The sequence below is a fragment of the Ornithorhynchus anatinus genome, chromosome 20, assembly GCF_004115215.2.
Source record: "Ornithorhynchus anatinus isolate Pmale09 chromosome 20, mOrnAna1.pri.v4, whole genome shotgun sequence".
Taxonomy (NCBI): Eukaryota; Metazoa; Chordata; class Mammalia; order Monotremata; family Ornithorhynchidae; genus Ornithorhynchus; species Ornithorhynchus anatinus.
In genome coordinates this window covers 12,214,579-12,229,086 of record NC_041747.1, presented here as the reverse complement: position 1 = coordinate 12,229,086, position 14,508 = coordinate 12,214,579, and the positions used below count along the sequence as shown (strand labels likewise).

The window sequence follows — 14,508 nt, the reverse complement described above, 5'->3', positions numbered from 1 at the left end:
TCATAGTTGGCTTTTTAACATAGAATCGGGAAGAGCAGATCGAGCCATATGAGTTAAAGGAAAACACGGTTGTAGAAAAAAACATTATTCCCTCTAAACTCAAAACATGGTCTTGGGAATTAAAGCCAATTCATTTTTCTTAATCCTCGAAACCCAGCTACTTATTAATTTCCTCCACGAATCTGTCTTGGGCTCCATTTGTGGCTTGTAGTCTATCTCTGCGCAATTTGCCAAGTTGCATCTGGGCCCGCAGTTCAATCTGTGATTAATTTGATGAAATAAATAATGCCATTCAATTTCGAAAAGCGCTCACACCTGGAATTAGGTAGGTTACTCTGAATTAATCCTTTAACATCCAAAAGACTTTCCCCTGGAAACAGGTTTTCTTTTCACGGATTATAACTTTGTGCCAACTATTGACATTGAAAAAGGTCACCTGGACTTAAAGAAGATAATAATAAAAAAAAAGCTGTCAGCAACTAATAGGGTCAAAGTAAGTAGTGCATTTATCCCTTTAAGGAGGAGAACAAAAGGATAACGGGCTTAAAATAACTCAGGATATTATCTTTAGTGGATCTGTTGAAAGGATTTCTTCCATTTGGGATGTTATGGCTGTTTTAGGTTTTTCTGGCTTGTGGTGAACTTGAATAATTTGTGTTTTTTTTTTTAGACCTACACAAAGTCCAGTTGAGAGGTATTAAGCAAGGCTCTAAATATTCACCAAGATATTTTTGGAATGGTCTAGCTGGAAGTCGCATGTTTAGGTTTATGGCAGCTATAACCTTCACTGCATGGGATTTTCAAGGCCTGTTGCTAGTCAGGCACTGTAAATATCGAACCGCTAAACCATAGTCCAGATTGGGCACTCTTACTATCAGAGGGAGTGTGAATAATTGAGATTGTGTGTAAACACACACAGTTGCGTCAGCTAACTTCTCCAGAAGATTTTGTGATCCGTAGAACTCCCACTGAATGACCTCTGCCTCTTTTCTCCTATCTTAATCGACCTTATTATTCACCGGCAGCTAATATCATGTGACTGTTTCTGGATTGTTTGGGGTTTTGGGGAAAGGAGGCTGACCGTTTAAACCAGAAAGGCACGGCAGGTTGATCTTGGTATGAAAAGGAAGGCTCTAGAAGTTGCGCCTCGGCAGATGACACTGATCCATTTCGGAAGGGGGTGCTTTTCTTCGGAGAATCAATAGAAGAAAGACTCTAGAGAATTAGCAACTAATAAAGAGCCACTGCTGTGGGGGGAATCTGGTTTTTGTTTTTTATTTTTTTAAATTGTATTCTGAATTTTTTTTTTTAACTGTAGGTAATTGGCACACCACAGAGACCTTCAGCACCAAATACTATCCTAGTAGGAAGTCCACATACACCTAACACACATTTTGTATCACAGAACCAAGCATCAGATTCCTCACCTTGGTCTGCTGGGTGAGTAAATATTTCTCTCAGATCATTTCCTGTCCCTGCTAGTGGTATTTGTTAAGCACTTTCTATGTGCCAGGCACTGTACTAAGTGCTGGAGCGGATACAGGATGATCAGTTTGGATCCAGTCCGTGTCCCACATGGGGCTCCGTCTTATTCCCCATTTGACAGCGGTGGTAACTGAGGCCCGGAGAAGTGAAGAGACTTGCCCAAGGTCACACAGCAGACAAGTGGTGGATCCCGGGATTAGAACCCAGGTCCTCTGACTCCCAGCCCCGGGCCTTTTCCACTTGGCCATACCGCTTCTCACGAAAGAAATTCCACATTTAAAGAAATGTACGTCTACTGTAACGTATATTTAGTTCTGCCAGAATGCAGTTTGGGTAGAAACAGATGGCAGGGTTAGGGTTCGTTCTTCCTATAATGCTCGTTTATCCAGGTACGGGATACGATATGGTGTCTGGAGAAACAGTTTGGTACATGTGCATACTTGTCAGGCCTTGGGAGAAGACTCTAGCGTGAGTTTTCTTTAATGCAGGGGGCTGCAAGGATGCCATCCTACATTGTAGAACAGTGGTGGTGGGATGGTATTTGTGCTCCTCAAAAATCATGGAATTCAGTTAAGTTCCTGGCCGTACCCCGTGCTTTCCACTCCAGTGGTAAAGGGCCAGTGAGGTGCAGCAATTAAATTCGGGGCTAAGAACATTGTAGATCGAGGTTGACGCAAGACGGTATTAACGTCCATTTGTTTCCGTGCGTTGTGTCTTCAAGGAAGCGCAATAGGAAAGGAGAGAAGAATGGCAAGGGCCTGAGGCATTTCTCTATGAAAGTTTGCGAGAAGGTGCAGAGGAAAGGAACCACGTCATACAACGAAGTGGCAGATGAGTTGGTCGCAGAGTTCAGTGCCGCGGATAACCACATTTTACCAAATGAATCAGTAAGAAGACCGTGGGAGCGTAAATGCGGTCGAGAGACCCGAGAGACTCTTTCGCTTTTGAAGGGCGGTGGTTCATAGTGTTCTGGGGTCCAGCGTCGTATGCGATCACGTCTGCCTACTCCTTTGAACCCTCCTATAAAGTGATCCCTCAATAGATCCATCGCTCGTTGCTCCCTGCGGCTTATTGAGTGACCTCGAAAGAGCCTACCTTGTACCAGGCACTGTAGCACTGTTGTAAACACTGGAATAGAATACAAGTCAGTTGGACACAATCTGTGTCCCTCATGGGGCTCACACTCTTAATCCCCATTTTTACAGATGAGGGAACTGAGGCCCAGAGATGTGAAGTGACTTGCCCAAGTTCACACAGCAGACGTGGAACCAGGTTTAGAACCCGGTCCTTCTGATGCCTGGGGCCACACTCTATCCCCTGAACCAACCTGCTTCTCAGTGATCCATTTAGTTCTGTATCCGCTGTTTAGAGGGTGTCACTGGTGGAACATTTATGATGGTTTTCAGCCTGACCCTCCGTTGGTTAGAGACACATCCTCCAAGATCTCTCAGCCGTGAATTTGTGTAAGCCCTCAAACTTGCCTTCTTAGTGAATTCTACACGGTCACCCGTAATGTGTGAAGAAGGATTTCCCCTTTTTTATTTTGAACCCACTACCTTTTGGTCTTAGTCATACGAGCCCTAATCCTCGTGTCGTGAGATGTGATGGGCTAGTTTCTCGTACGCCTCGCCTACGTCTCTCATAATTTTTGTCAGCTTCGGTCAGATCCCCTCTTGGGTTTGGCCCCATCCATTCCAGTCTACCTTGGTTCGCAAGCTTTCTTTTATCCCTCTGTTTGTTCTCCAGCTCCAGCCTTTCAGGGATTTGAGCCTCCTTGTCGGTTGGGGGTTAATCTGAATCTTTGAGTGTATTGCTTCAGAACAAGGCTTGGGTCTCTAAAATGAAAAGAGTTCACTGTCCACTTGAGTTCTGTCAGGTTTGGAATTGGGCGGTCAAAACATTATCACAGGTGTGTGAGGTTTTCATTGTATTGTTTTTATTAATGCACACCGTCTTCAGCAGGCCTATGACCAGAAGAATATAAGACGACGTGTCTATGATGCCTTAAATGTCCTAATGGCCATGAATATTATCTCTAAGGAGAAGAAGGAAATCAAATGGATTGGTCTACCCACCAACTCGGCTCAGGAATGTCAGAATTTAGAGGTATGTTGCATTCTGGTGGAGAGTTTTCTGTTCAAATTGGAAGAGTTGCTTTTAAGTTTAGGAGGTGTTCAGCTAGGGTTCAAAAAAATCTCCCCCCCACTTCATTTGAAGGGTGAAAGGAACAATAGTCCACATTTCCAATTAATGACAAAAGCCCAACTTTTCAGAATTATTGCAAATCATTTAGTTTGAAGGTTTTGAATTGGTGATATTCCGTGGAACAGTTTTGCTTGTCAAAACTAACTTTTTCTTGGAAGCTGGAAGTGCTTAAAAAAAAAAAAGAGAAAGAAACCCCAAATCTCATTAAGGTGCAGTGACATTAGTACCTGAAGATGTATTGTTTTTGTTTTATGCTGTCGAGACATGTCCAGCCCATAGTGACGCCATGGACACATCTCTCCCAAAACACCCCACTTCCATCTGCAGTTGTTCTGGTACCATAGTGTTTTCTTGATCAAAATATGGAAGTGATTCGCCATTGCCTCCTTCCGCGGAGTAAACGAATCTCTGCCCTCGACTCTCTCCCATGCCACTGCTGCCCAGCCCAGGCGAGTTTTGACCCGTAGCAGATGGCCTTCCACTCGCTAGCCACTGGCCAAGCTAGGAATGGAATGGGTAGACCTCTGCTTGACTCTGCCTCCTGTAGTCGAGACTGGTAGAGGACTGGAGACTCTTCAAATGTGACCCTGAGAAGGGTACCAAAAGGTGTAGTTTAAATAAATTAGTTAAGTGGGGAAGCAGGGAAACAGCATGGCCTAGTGGATGAAGCTCTGACCTGGGAGCTGGAGGACCTGGGTCCCAGCCCCAGCTCCACCATTTGCCTACTGCATGACCGTGGGCAAGTCATCTAACTTACCTGTGCCTCAGTTTAGAAATGGGGATCGAGTACCTGTCCTCCATCGTACTTAGACAGTGAATCCCGTGTGGGTCAGGGATTGGGTCCGGCCTGGATCGACTTGTATCTACGCCAGCATTTGAAACAGTGCTTGACGCATTGTAAGCGCCGAACAAATACCATAAAACAGAAAAATAGTCTTTGTTTCAAGCAGCTCTAAAATAGGGCCTAGAAGCTGTCTGGGCTTAAATTGGATTAAGTTGTAGGAGACTAAGAGTGAAGAGAAGATACCAAATGCAGTTCACAGCATTTTATTACAGGCTGTGATGTCTGTTGAGATCAGCCTCGTGTTCATTGCCGTGACCTTGAAGAAGAGCTGATAAATTGTGTCTACTCTGTTGTACTCTCCCAACCCTAGTCAGTGTTCTGCACACAATAAGCACTTGATAAATACCATTGGTTGAGTGATTGAAACGTTTGCCACTTCATAGTGCCCACTCCCATAGCTACTTATATGTATGTGGTCTTTGTTGAGCATTTCCTGTACAAGGAGTGGCCAGTATTGGATGCTTGGGGAACCTGGAGTCTCCTGGGGAATCATCACTTATCATCATGAGAAGCAGCATGGCCTAGTGGATAGAGCCCGGGCCTGGGAATCAGAAGGATCTGGGTTCTAATCCCGGTCGTGCCACTTGTCTGCTCTGTGACCTTGGACAAATCACTTCTCTGGGCCTTAGCTACCTCATCTGTAGAATGGGGATTAAGACCGTGAGCCCCATGTCGACCCAGGGACTGTATCCCACCTGATCACCTTATATCTATCACAGAGCTTAGAACACTGCTTGACACATAGTAAACTCTGAACAAACACCTTCATCATCATTATTTATCATCAATGGGATTTATTGAGCGCTTGTTGCGTGTGGAGCACCATACTAAACTCTTGGGAGAATACAGTGCCACAGAGTTGGGAGACGGGTTCCCTGCCCACGACGAGCTTACAGTCTGGACAGGAAAGATAGGTGGAATGGTGGTTGAGTCTCTTAGGTTTGGGATTGCAGAACCCGCTTGAAGGAGTGGATCACAACAGTACTGGTGTGCACAGTGCCACCAATATCCTATAATTCCTGCAAAGATTTTGTGGTTTTCATTCATACATTCAGTGGTATTTATTGAGCGCTTACTGTGTGCAGAGCACTGTACTAAGCACTTGGGAGATGACAGTATAACAATAAATGGACACATTCCCTGCCCACAATGAGTTTTGTTTTTATGATATTTAATAATGTTGGTATTTGTTAAGCGCTTACTATGTGCCGAGCACTGTTCTAAGCGCTGGGGGAGATACAGGGTAATCAGGTTGTCCCACGTGAGGCTCACAGTTAATCCCCATTTTACAGATGAGGGAACTGAGGCACAGAGAAGTGAAGTGACTTGCCCACAGTCACACAGCTGACAAGTGGCAGAGCAGGGGGTCGAACTCATGACCTCTGACTCCGAAGCCCAGTCTCTTTTCCACTGAGCCATGCTGCTTCCCCGATTGGTTCAGTGCTATTTGTCAGGCCTTGTTCCAATCACTGGGGTAGATAACAGATTGGTTATCCTGTCCCGCACGGGGTGCTCAGTCTAAGTAGGAGGAAGTAGGATTTAATCCCCATTGTACAGTCGGGGAAACTGATCCCCAGCAAAATGACATGCCCAAGGCCTCGTAGCAGGCAGGTGGCAGAGCCAGGGTTAGAACCCAGGTCCTCTGACCACCGAGGCCCAGGGACTTAACACTAGACCTTGCTGCTGCTTTGGCCCTTCTGCCCGGGCCCAAAATTCAGAGTGGGTGGGTGGGCGGAGGAACAGCACAGCTGCAAACATCGTAGCTCATTTATGGCCAAGTTGACCCCGGCCCTGTGCCCAATCATTCCATCATATTTATTGAGCATTTACTGTGCGTAGAACACTATACTAAGTGCTTGGGAGAGTACCGTCTAACAATAAACAGACACATTCCCTACCCACAACGAGTTTACCCGGCCCTGTGTAATTCGTGGGGTACGATACAAGTCAAGGGCCCAATTTCTCATTTCCAGTGCTGGGTCCTTCCTGCCAAACCAGTCACAGGGCTCGGGGGAACGTGCAGTAGTAATAAAGTTCATGTGCGTTAAATAAAAACTTGAATTTGGAATCCTCTTTTGTGGTGTAACTTTTAACAGAAATACTCTTAGTTTAGATCTTCAGGATTGAAGTAAATCTTGGGCACTGAAAAATGACTTTCAAGTTGCTATTTGAAATCCTCAATGCTATTATTGGTAGCGTTTGTATTTACCTCACCTGACCTTTTAATAAAAGGGAAGTCCTAACAGGAAAACTTCTTAATATGAGCTGAGAATGAAAGGAAGTAATGTTTGTGGGCTTTGAACTGCTTTGGTTCAGTTTGATCAGGCTTTCTGTTTATCTGTCACTTTAAAAGTATTAAGTCAAGTTATGGATTCCAATTTTATGTGTATCGTGCCCCCCCGCCAAAAAAAAAGAAATTGGAAGCAGTAGCTCAAGAACATTGTGTAGATCTAAAAATAAGGGGAAATGTTACGATTTTTTTTTGGAATGTTCCAAGTTGGAATTGGCATAGATTTATTATTTTACCTAAACAGATTTCTCTGAGTATTTTTCTCTGTGTGTGGCTTATTTCTGAAGGTAGAGAGACAGCGAAGACTTGAAAGAATAAAGCAAAAACAGTCTCAACTTCAAGAACTTATTCTCCAGGTAATAAAGTGCTTCTCTCTGTGGGGGCAAGGTAATTTTTGTCTTTCCTTCTCCTCTTTGCTAGTGCATCAAAATCCCTGTGTTTACAAGTGATGTCTTGAAAAACCTGAAATCATAATAGGTTCAGGTCCTGGGGAATAGCGGCTGAAGAGAGCAGATGGGTCCGGCACGGTCAGGTGGAGGGAAGCCTTGAAACTGATGGTGGAGTGTTTCTGTTTGATGCGGAGAGGCACAGGAAGCAGCAGGGGGTTGTGGAGAGGAGCGATGTGGTCGTGGTCAAGCAACGCTTCCAGCAGCCACGCTCGGCATCGACGTTGGGACTGCCGGCCTCTCGTCGGTGTAATCTTTGCTCAGTTCTTCGAAATAGAAAGCTCAGGTGCGAAGGCTCCTGGGTTCTCAAGGTTATTTCGCGAGTACGATTTTGCTCGAGGTAGCGTTGAGTGGGTCGGGGGGAAGTGAGTCCGATACGTAACACTCTGGGTGCAGTGGTAGTGTTTATTAGGTCCTCATTGTGCAGAAAACTGTACTAAGCACTGAGAGAGAATAACAGCAGTGAGAATAGTAGTGACGATATTTGTTAAGCGCTTACTGTGTGTTCTAAGCACTGGGAAAGATATAAGCTTAATGAGGTTGGACACGGTCTCTGTCCCACATGGGGCTAACAGTCTTAATTCCCATTTTATAGGTGAGGTAACTGAAGCCCAGAGAAGTGAAGTGACTTGCCCAAGGTCAAACAGCAGACAAGTGGCAGAGCTGGGACTAGAAACCAGGTCCTTTTGATTGACAGGCCCGGGCTCTCTCCACTGGACCATTTAGGTGGGAATTGGCCACGGTCCCTGTCCCTCATGGGCCTTACGATCTGTGGTCTGGTGGAAAGAGCAGGGGATCGCGAATTAAACTCAGGGTCTGGTTGTGGCCCCACGGGTGACCTTAATCAGGCAAGTCACTCAACTTCTCTGGACGTCATTCCACAGTCTAAGGAGGAGGGAGATCAGCTATTGAATCCCCATTTTATCGATAAGGAAACGGAGGCAGATATGTAAACTGCTGTAGGGGTGAATGAAAGGTGCAGATCCAAGCACAAGGACATCACAGAAGGGAATGGGAAATGAGGGCTTAGTCGGGGAAGGCCTGTTGGAGGAGATGTGTTTTTAGTAAGGCTTTGAAAGGGAGAGTGATCCTCTGTCGGGTGTGAAACAGAGAGGGCGTTCTAGGCCAGAAGCAGGACATGGGTAAGGGGTCGGCGGCGAGACATACCAGATCGAAGTACAGGGAGTAGGTTGGCATTAGAGGAGCACAAGTGTGTGAGCTGGGCTGTAGGAGGAAATCAGGGAGGTGAGGGAGGAAGGGGGCAAGATGATCGAGTACTTTAAAAGTGATAGGCGTTTCCATTTGTTTATTCAGTGCTTACTGAGTGCAGAGAGCACTGTACTAAGCGGTTGGGACAGTCCAGTCCAACAGAGTTGGCAGACATGTTCTCTGCCCACAGGAGCTTCCAGTCTCGAGGGATACAGTGCTCCTCCCCTCCGCCCCGTCCCACCCCAGGAAGCCATCTCATAATCTTAAGAAAGTTCTGCGGTCAGCCAAACCTCCGGGTCAGTTTCTGGGGCCAGGTCTACAAAAAGATCAAGGGCTTCTGGAGTCTTAATCTGTATGCAGGTCATGGTATCGATCCGGCACATACCTGATGTCTGACATGCTGCAAAAATCACATCTGCAGTACCACACTGATCCAAAGTCACATTGTGATATATTATAAATCACTTTATCGTATCATTAATGTCTGACTCCCCCTCTAGACCATAAACTGGTTGTGGGCAAGGAACATGTCAGTTCTGTCGTTCTTGTGGACACTCCCAACCACCTAATACAATGCTCTGCACGCGGTAAGTGCTTAATAAATACTACCAATTATTTGATGGGTCCTAGAGTGTGTGGGAATATTTTGTTCTTGTGTAGCCGGTCCAGGAAGGTAGGATCTTGGCAGTAGTGAGTTGCCTTGATCCTCATCATCAGTGAGGTTTATCAATCACTTACTTTGTCCAGGGCAGTGTACTAAGCGCTTGGGAGCAGTACTATACCGCAGGGTCAGTAGTCACGTTCTCAGTAATTGTTGCAGTTGGGTTTTTTACTTTTCTTCTTGAAGATGTTGTTGACTTAGCATCTTTGAGATCCTGGAGTGGCTCCTGGGTGTTGACTATAGTGAGGAAAAGCATGTGCTGATCCGTGTTGAGTCATCATCGTGGTATTTTTAAGTACTTACTATGTGCCGGGTATTGAATTCCCATTTCACAGACCAGGAAACTGAGGCTCAGAGAAATGAAGTGATTTCCCCCAGGTCACACGGTAGGTGAGTGGTAGAGCCGGCATCAGAACCCAGGTTTAAAGTGGTGGATTCTTGGGTTCTCCTTGCTTGGAGATTTCTCCAGTCCAGGTACATTTTTTGTGGTGGACCTCCTACCACTTTGATTTCCTAAGTGCTTGGGCTCCTCTAGCCACTGAACCCTACTGCTTTTTTCCTTTTATTTTTGTAATTGTCCTTAACTTGGTGTTTGTTAAGTGCTTTCTATGGGCCCTGCACTGTACTAAGCGCTGGGGTAGACGCAAGCTAATCGGGTTGGACACAGTCTGTGTCCCACGTGGGGTTCACGGTCTTTGACCCCGTTTTACAGATGAGGGATCTGAGACCCGGTGAAGAGAAGTGACTCACCCAAGGTCACACAGCAGCAGGCAAGTGGCGGAGCCGGGATTAGAGAAACCATGTCCTCTGACTCCCAGGCTTGGGCTCTATCTTTGCTGCTCACCAGTCCCCTTTTCCCAGCTAATATTCTTAGGTTGCGAGCCCTCTGAGGGACAGGGACTCTCACCTGTATTCTTTCCCAGCGGTTAAAGAGTATTTTGAATACTATTACTCTGCTGATTCTCACCCTTGCAGTCTCACCCTTGGCTGTGACATCAGAGAAGCAACATGGTGTAGTGGATAGAGCCTGGGACAGGGAGGCAGAAGGACCTGGGTTCTAATTCCAGCTCTGCCACTTGTCCATCTGCTGGATTCCCTTGGGCAGGTCACTTCAACTTTTCTGGGCCTCAGTTCCCTCATCTGGGAAATGGGGATTAAGATTGAGCCCCATGTGGGACAGGGACTATATCCAGCCTGATTTGCTTATAGCCACCCCAGCACATAGTAAACACTTAACAAATATATTATTATTATCATTGTCATTATCATTATCATTATTGAACCAGAGACCTATGTCTCCTATCACTTGCAGAGATGTGAGGGACAATGAGTTAGGATTGGCATTTTGGTTGTATGGGAAAGTTTGGCCTTCACTTCTCTTCCTGCTTTTTCCACAGCAGCCAGGCAAGCTCTGCCATTTTAAATGAGCAATTGACTTCTCCAAACAAAACTCCTTTAAAAGTCCCTTAGTGTTTATTTATCCAGGCCTACCAAAGAGACTTTCCATGAAGTATTTATAAACTTGGAGCCCCAGAAGCTCTTCTAAGGAGTTGAGTCTATGTTTTGTTTAAAGCACGAAGCAGCACAGCTTGGCGGATAGAGCCCTGGATCTGGGAGTCAGAAAAACCTGGGTTCTAGTCCTGCCACTTGTCTGCTTTGTGATCTTGGGCAAATCACTTAACTTCCCTGTGCCTCAGTTCCCTCATCTGTAAAATGGGGATTAAGACTGTGAGCCCCATGTGGCACAGGGACTGTCCAACCTGATTAAGCTTTTATCTACCCCAGTGCTTAGTACAGGGCCTGGCACTTAGTAAGCACTTAACAAATACCGTTAAAAAAAGGTGTATTTGGGTATATTTGAAGCATTTGGTGGGATATCAGTGGACATAGAGAACTGGCTCAGAAGCCTGGTGTACCAGGACTAGAAATCCTTCAAATTTGCTCTATGCATTTGGGTGTGTTTCACAAAAATCTCTCCTCCTGGTGCTGAAATCGGGTCCCTTTTTCCAAATTGCCTCCCAGGACTATCATGGTTTATTCCAGGGAAGTGGTACATGGAAAGTGCTTTGAGCTATCTAAAACCAAGACACGGGGAAAACACAAGGCCTTATTGGTACTCCCAAGAGTTAGGCGTTTATCTGAGGTAATGTAACAGTGCTCTTTTCTGTTTCAGCAAATTGCCTTCAAAAACCTAGTGGAGAGAAATCGTCAGGCAGAGCAGCAAGTAAGCCGGCCACCGCCTTCCAACTCTGTTATCCACCTCCCTTTTATAATTGTGAACACCAGCAAGAAGACGGTCATCGACTGCAGTATTTCTAATGACAAGTAGGTTGTTTGTGGGGAAACATTTTTCCATTTGTTCAAGTTTTTTTGTTTTTTTATGGTATTTGTCAAGCATTTACTATGTCCTGGGATAGATCCAAGCTAATCAGGTTGGAGACAATGCATGTCCTTCATTCATTTATACATTCAGTGCTATTTATTGAGTGCTTGCTGTGTGCAGAGCACTGTACTAAGCTCTTGGGAGAGTACCAAAAAAATGAACAGACACATTCCCTGCCCACAGTGAAATTGCAGTCTAATCTCACAGTGAGATTACAGACATTAGTATGAGTAAATGTCCGCTCAAGGGGCTCACAGTCTTAATCCCCATTTTACAGTTGAGGCAACCTTGGCCCAGGGAAGTTTAATCATTTGTCGAGCGTCACACAGCAGACAGGTGTCTTGGCAGAGGAGAGATTAAAATCCAGGTCCTTCTGACTCCTAGGTCGGTGCTCTTTCCAATAGGCCATGCTGCTTCAGGTGTTAATGTCCGTCTCCCCGTCTAGATGCAAACTCGTTGTGGGCAGGGAATGTGTCACCGAACTCTGTTGTGTTGTACTCTCCCAAGCGCTTAGAACAAAGTGCACCGGTACCCAGTAAGTGCTCAATAAATACCACTGATAGATTGTTGGCCATGAATGCAGAAATCCCCTAGAAGGCATGGTTAAGGCAAAATATCCCTGGCTTTTATTCAGTAATTTACAATAGCATTATTGATTGTAAATTATTTTATATCTGTTCTGATTTTCCTATCCTTTGGAATAAGTACTTTGATTATTCATTCAGTCATATTTAGCACTGGAGAGAGTACAGTATAACAATGAACAGACACATTCCCTGCCCACAACGAGGATTATCGTTGGGAAGTGAGAGTCGGATCATTTTCAATGACCAAGACAATAAGAAATCTCTTGAATAGGGCTGGGCTAGGGGAAGGGACTGCCGCAGAGCATGACCGAAGCAGGGCCTCCGCCCCAATGTCTCTGCTTTCTAAGAACGCATGGGACCGTCTTCCTGGTTCACGCCGGTTCTTTACCGCCCTGCTATTTTTCACAATCTCCTCGAGATACCCAACTCCAGATTCTGAGGTGAAGTCGAGCTGTCTAGGAGGAGGGCCAGGCCCCCAAAGGCAGGCCAGAGGCTGGGACTTCAGGGCCTCTAATGCTTACATTTTGGGGAGAATCTTAACCGTGAACTTTTCTCCCGGCAGATTTGAGTATTTAACTTTTTGACAACACGTTTGAAATCCCCGGCGATATAGAAGTATTAAAGCGGATGGGGTTTGGGGGCGTAGAATGTGTGCGTTCTGGGGAGAATCTTAACATTGAGCTTTCCTCCTTGCAGATTTGAATATCTATTTAACTTTGACAACACATTTGAAATCCACGATGATATAGAAGTATTAAAGCGGATGGGAATGGCTTGTGGGCTAGAATCTGGAAGTTGTTCTGCAGAGGACCTAAAAACCGCGAGGAGTTTGGTACCTAAAGCTCTGGAACCTTATGTGACAGGTTAGTCCAAATGAGGTAACATAATGACCACTTGACACTGTCTTGTAAGGTAGCCAGTCTTCTTTTTTTGTTCCTTTTTCTGATGGTAAGCACTTACTGCGTGCCAGCGACTGTACTAAGCATTGGGGTAGATACAAGCTAATCAGGTTGGACACAGTCCATGTCCCACATGGGACTCAGTAGGCGGGAGAACAGATGTTTAAACTCCATTTTGCAGATAAAGTAACTGAGGCACAGAGAAGTGAAGTGGCTTGCCTAAGGTCACACAGCAGAGAAGAGGTGGAGCTGGAGTTAGAGCCTGGGTTTTCTGACTCCTGGGCCCATGCTCTTATCACGAGACCGTGCTGCCTCCTTTTAAAAATGAGGTGGAACCCATCACCTTATTTACTGGTTTTTTCTTGCATTGAAATAATACATAAACAGTCTAAATAGAAGGGAATAGGATTTAATCCTCATTTTACATATGAGGGAACTGAGGGGCCGGAGAAGTGAAATGACTTGCCCTTGGGCACCCAGCAGATCGGTGGCAGAACTGGAATTAGAATCAGGTCCTCTGACTTCCAGGCTGGTACTCTTTTTAACCCTAGGCTACACTGCTTCCTGCTTTTACTTACTTCCATCTTTTCTTTTTCTCCCATCTCACTCATGGAAGCTCCTCAATCCAAATTGTCCCATTCATTGATTCATTCATTCATCCGTATTTATTGAGGGCTTACTGTGTGCAGAGCACTGTACTAAGACCTGGAGAGAGCACAATAGAACAATAAACAGACACATTCCCTGCCCACAACGATCTCGAGAGACAGCTGTGCGCTAACTTTAAGGGCTCCTCTTCTGGGTGATTCTTCTGTCGGAAAATTGAAGTCCTCTATATTGGGTGATGTAGCCAAATAGCTCTAGCAGGTAGAAAGAAAACAGCTACGTTTGAATGATTTTCTGTCTGCAAGTTCTGTTAGCTTCTTGAGCAATGCTGTCATAGACTAATGTCCCTCTCCTAGAGTAAACTACACCATTTGGAACTGTAGCATAAACATTAGGTAGATTTCTTTTCCTTTATTATGTGATTTGAAGGTATTCAGGTGCTTCTTTTCACTCTCAGAGCTGTGCTGGGAGTTTTACCCTGTGTTGTGAGTTATAATAAACGATTTTAAGTGTATGGATTTCAGCTTGTCCCTTGTCAGAAATTCTATACTGCTTTAAAAGATTACATTGAATGGGCTCTTTGAGAGTCTTTGGGCTAGAAGGGAATCTACAACAAATTAGATGACGGTGTGTCAAGGGTATTTTATAGCCCTAGCCTTGTGTTGGTGTTGGTTCACAGTAGCAGTTCCAAGAATCTCTGAAATTCTTCAAAGAAGGAGATTCTGTCACTTTGTTCAGAAACCATTCGTCCTGTCTGCCCTCCTGAAATTTTAACCCGAATTTGTTTTGCTCTGAGCTACATTTTTGTTTTAATCCAAATAGATGGAGTGATCTTCTGTATAATTCTTATGCTATTTTGACAGTTACTTACTCTCTCCTCCGGCTTATCCTCT

General features: G+C 45.1%; 1 protein-coding gene across 5 annotated transcripts in view; it reads left to right on the top strand.

Moving 5' to 3' along the window:
* TFDP1 (transcription factor Dp-1) overlaps positions 1–14,508 on the top strand; it is a 45,770-nt gene that overhangs the window by 27,658 nt on the left and 3,604 nt on the right. For 4 of the 5 annotated variants that reach the window (XM_029048297.2, XM_029048301.2, XM_029048299.2 and 1 more), the window contains 6 exons: positions 1,319–1,440; positions 2,207–2,372; positions 3,445–3,591; positions 7,112–7,180; positions 11,314–11,465; positions 12,807–12,973. In XM_029048297.2, the coding sequence (XP_028904130.1) occupies positions 1,319–1,440; positions 2,207–2,372; positions 3,445–3,591; positions 7,112–7,180; positions 11,314–11,465; positions 12,807–12,973 (823 nt within the window). The remainder of the gene's footprint in view (positions 1–1,318; positions 1,441–2,206; positions 2,373–3,444; positions 3,592–7,111; positions 7,181–11,313; positions 11,466–12,806; positions 12,974–14,508) is intronic. The other variant, XM_029048300.2, reaches the window with a different exon arrangement.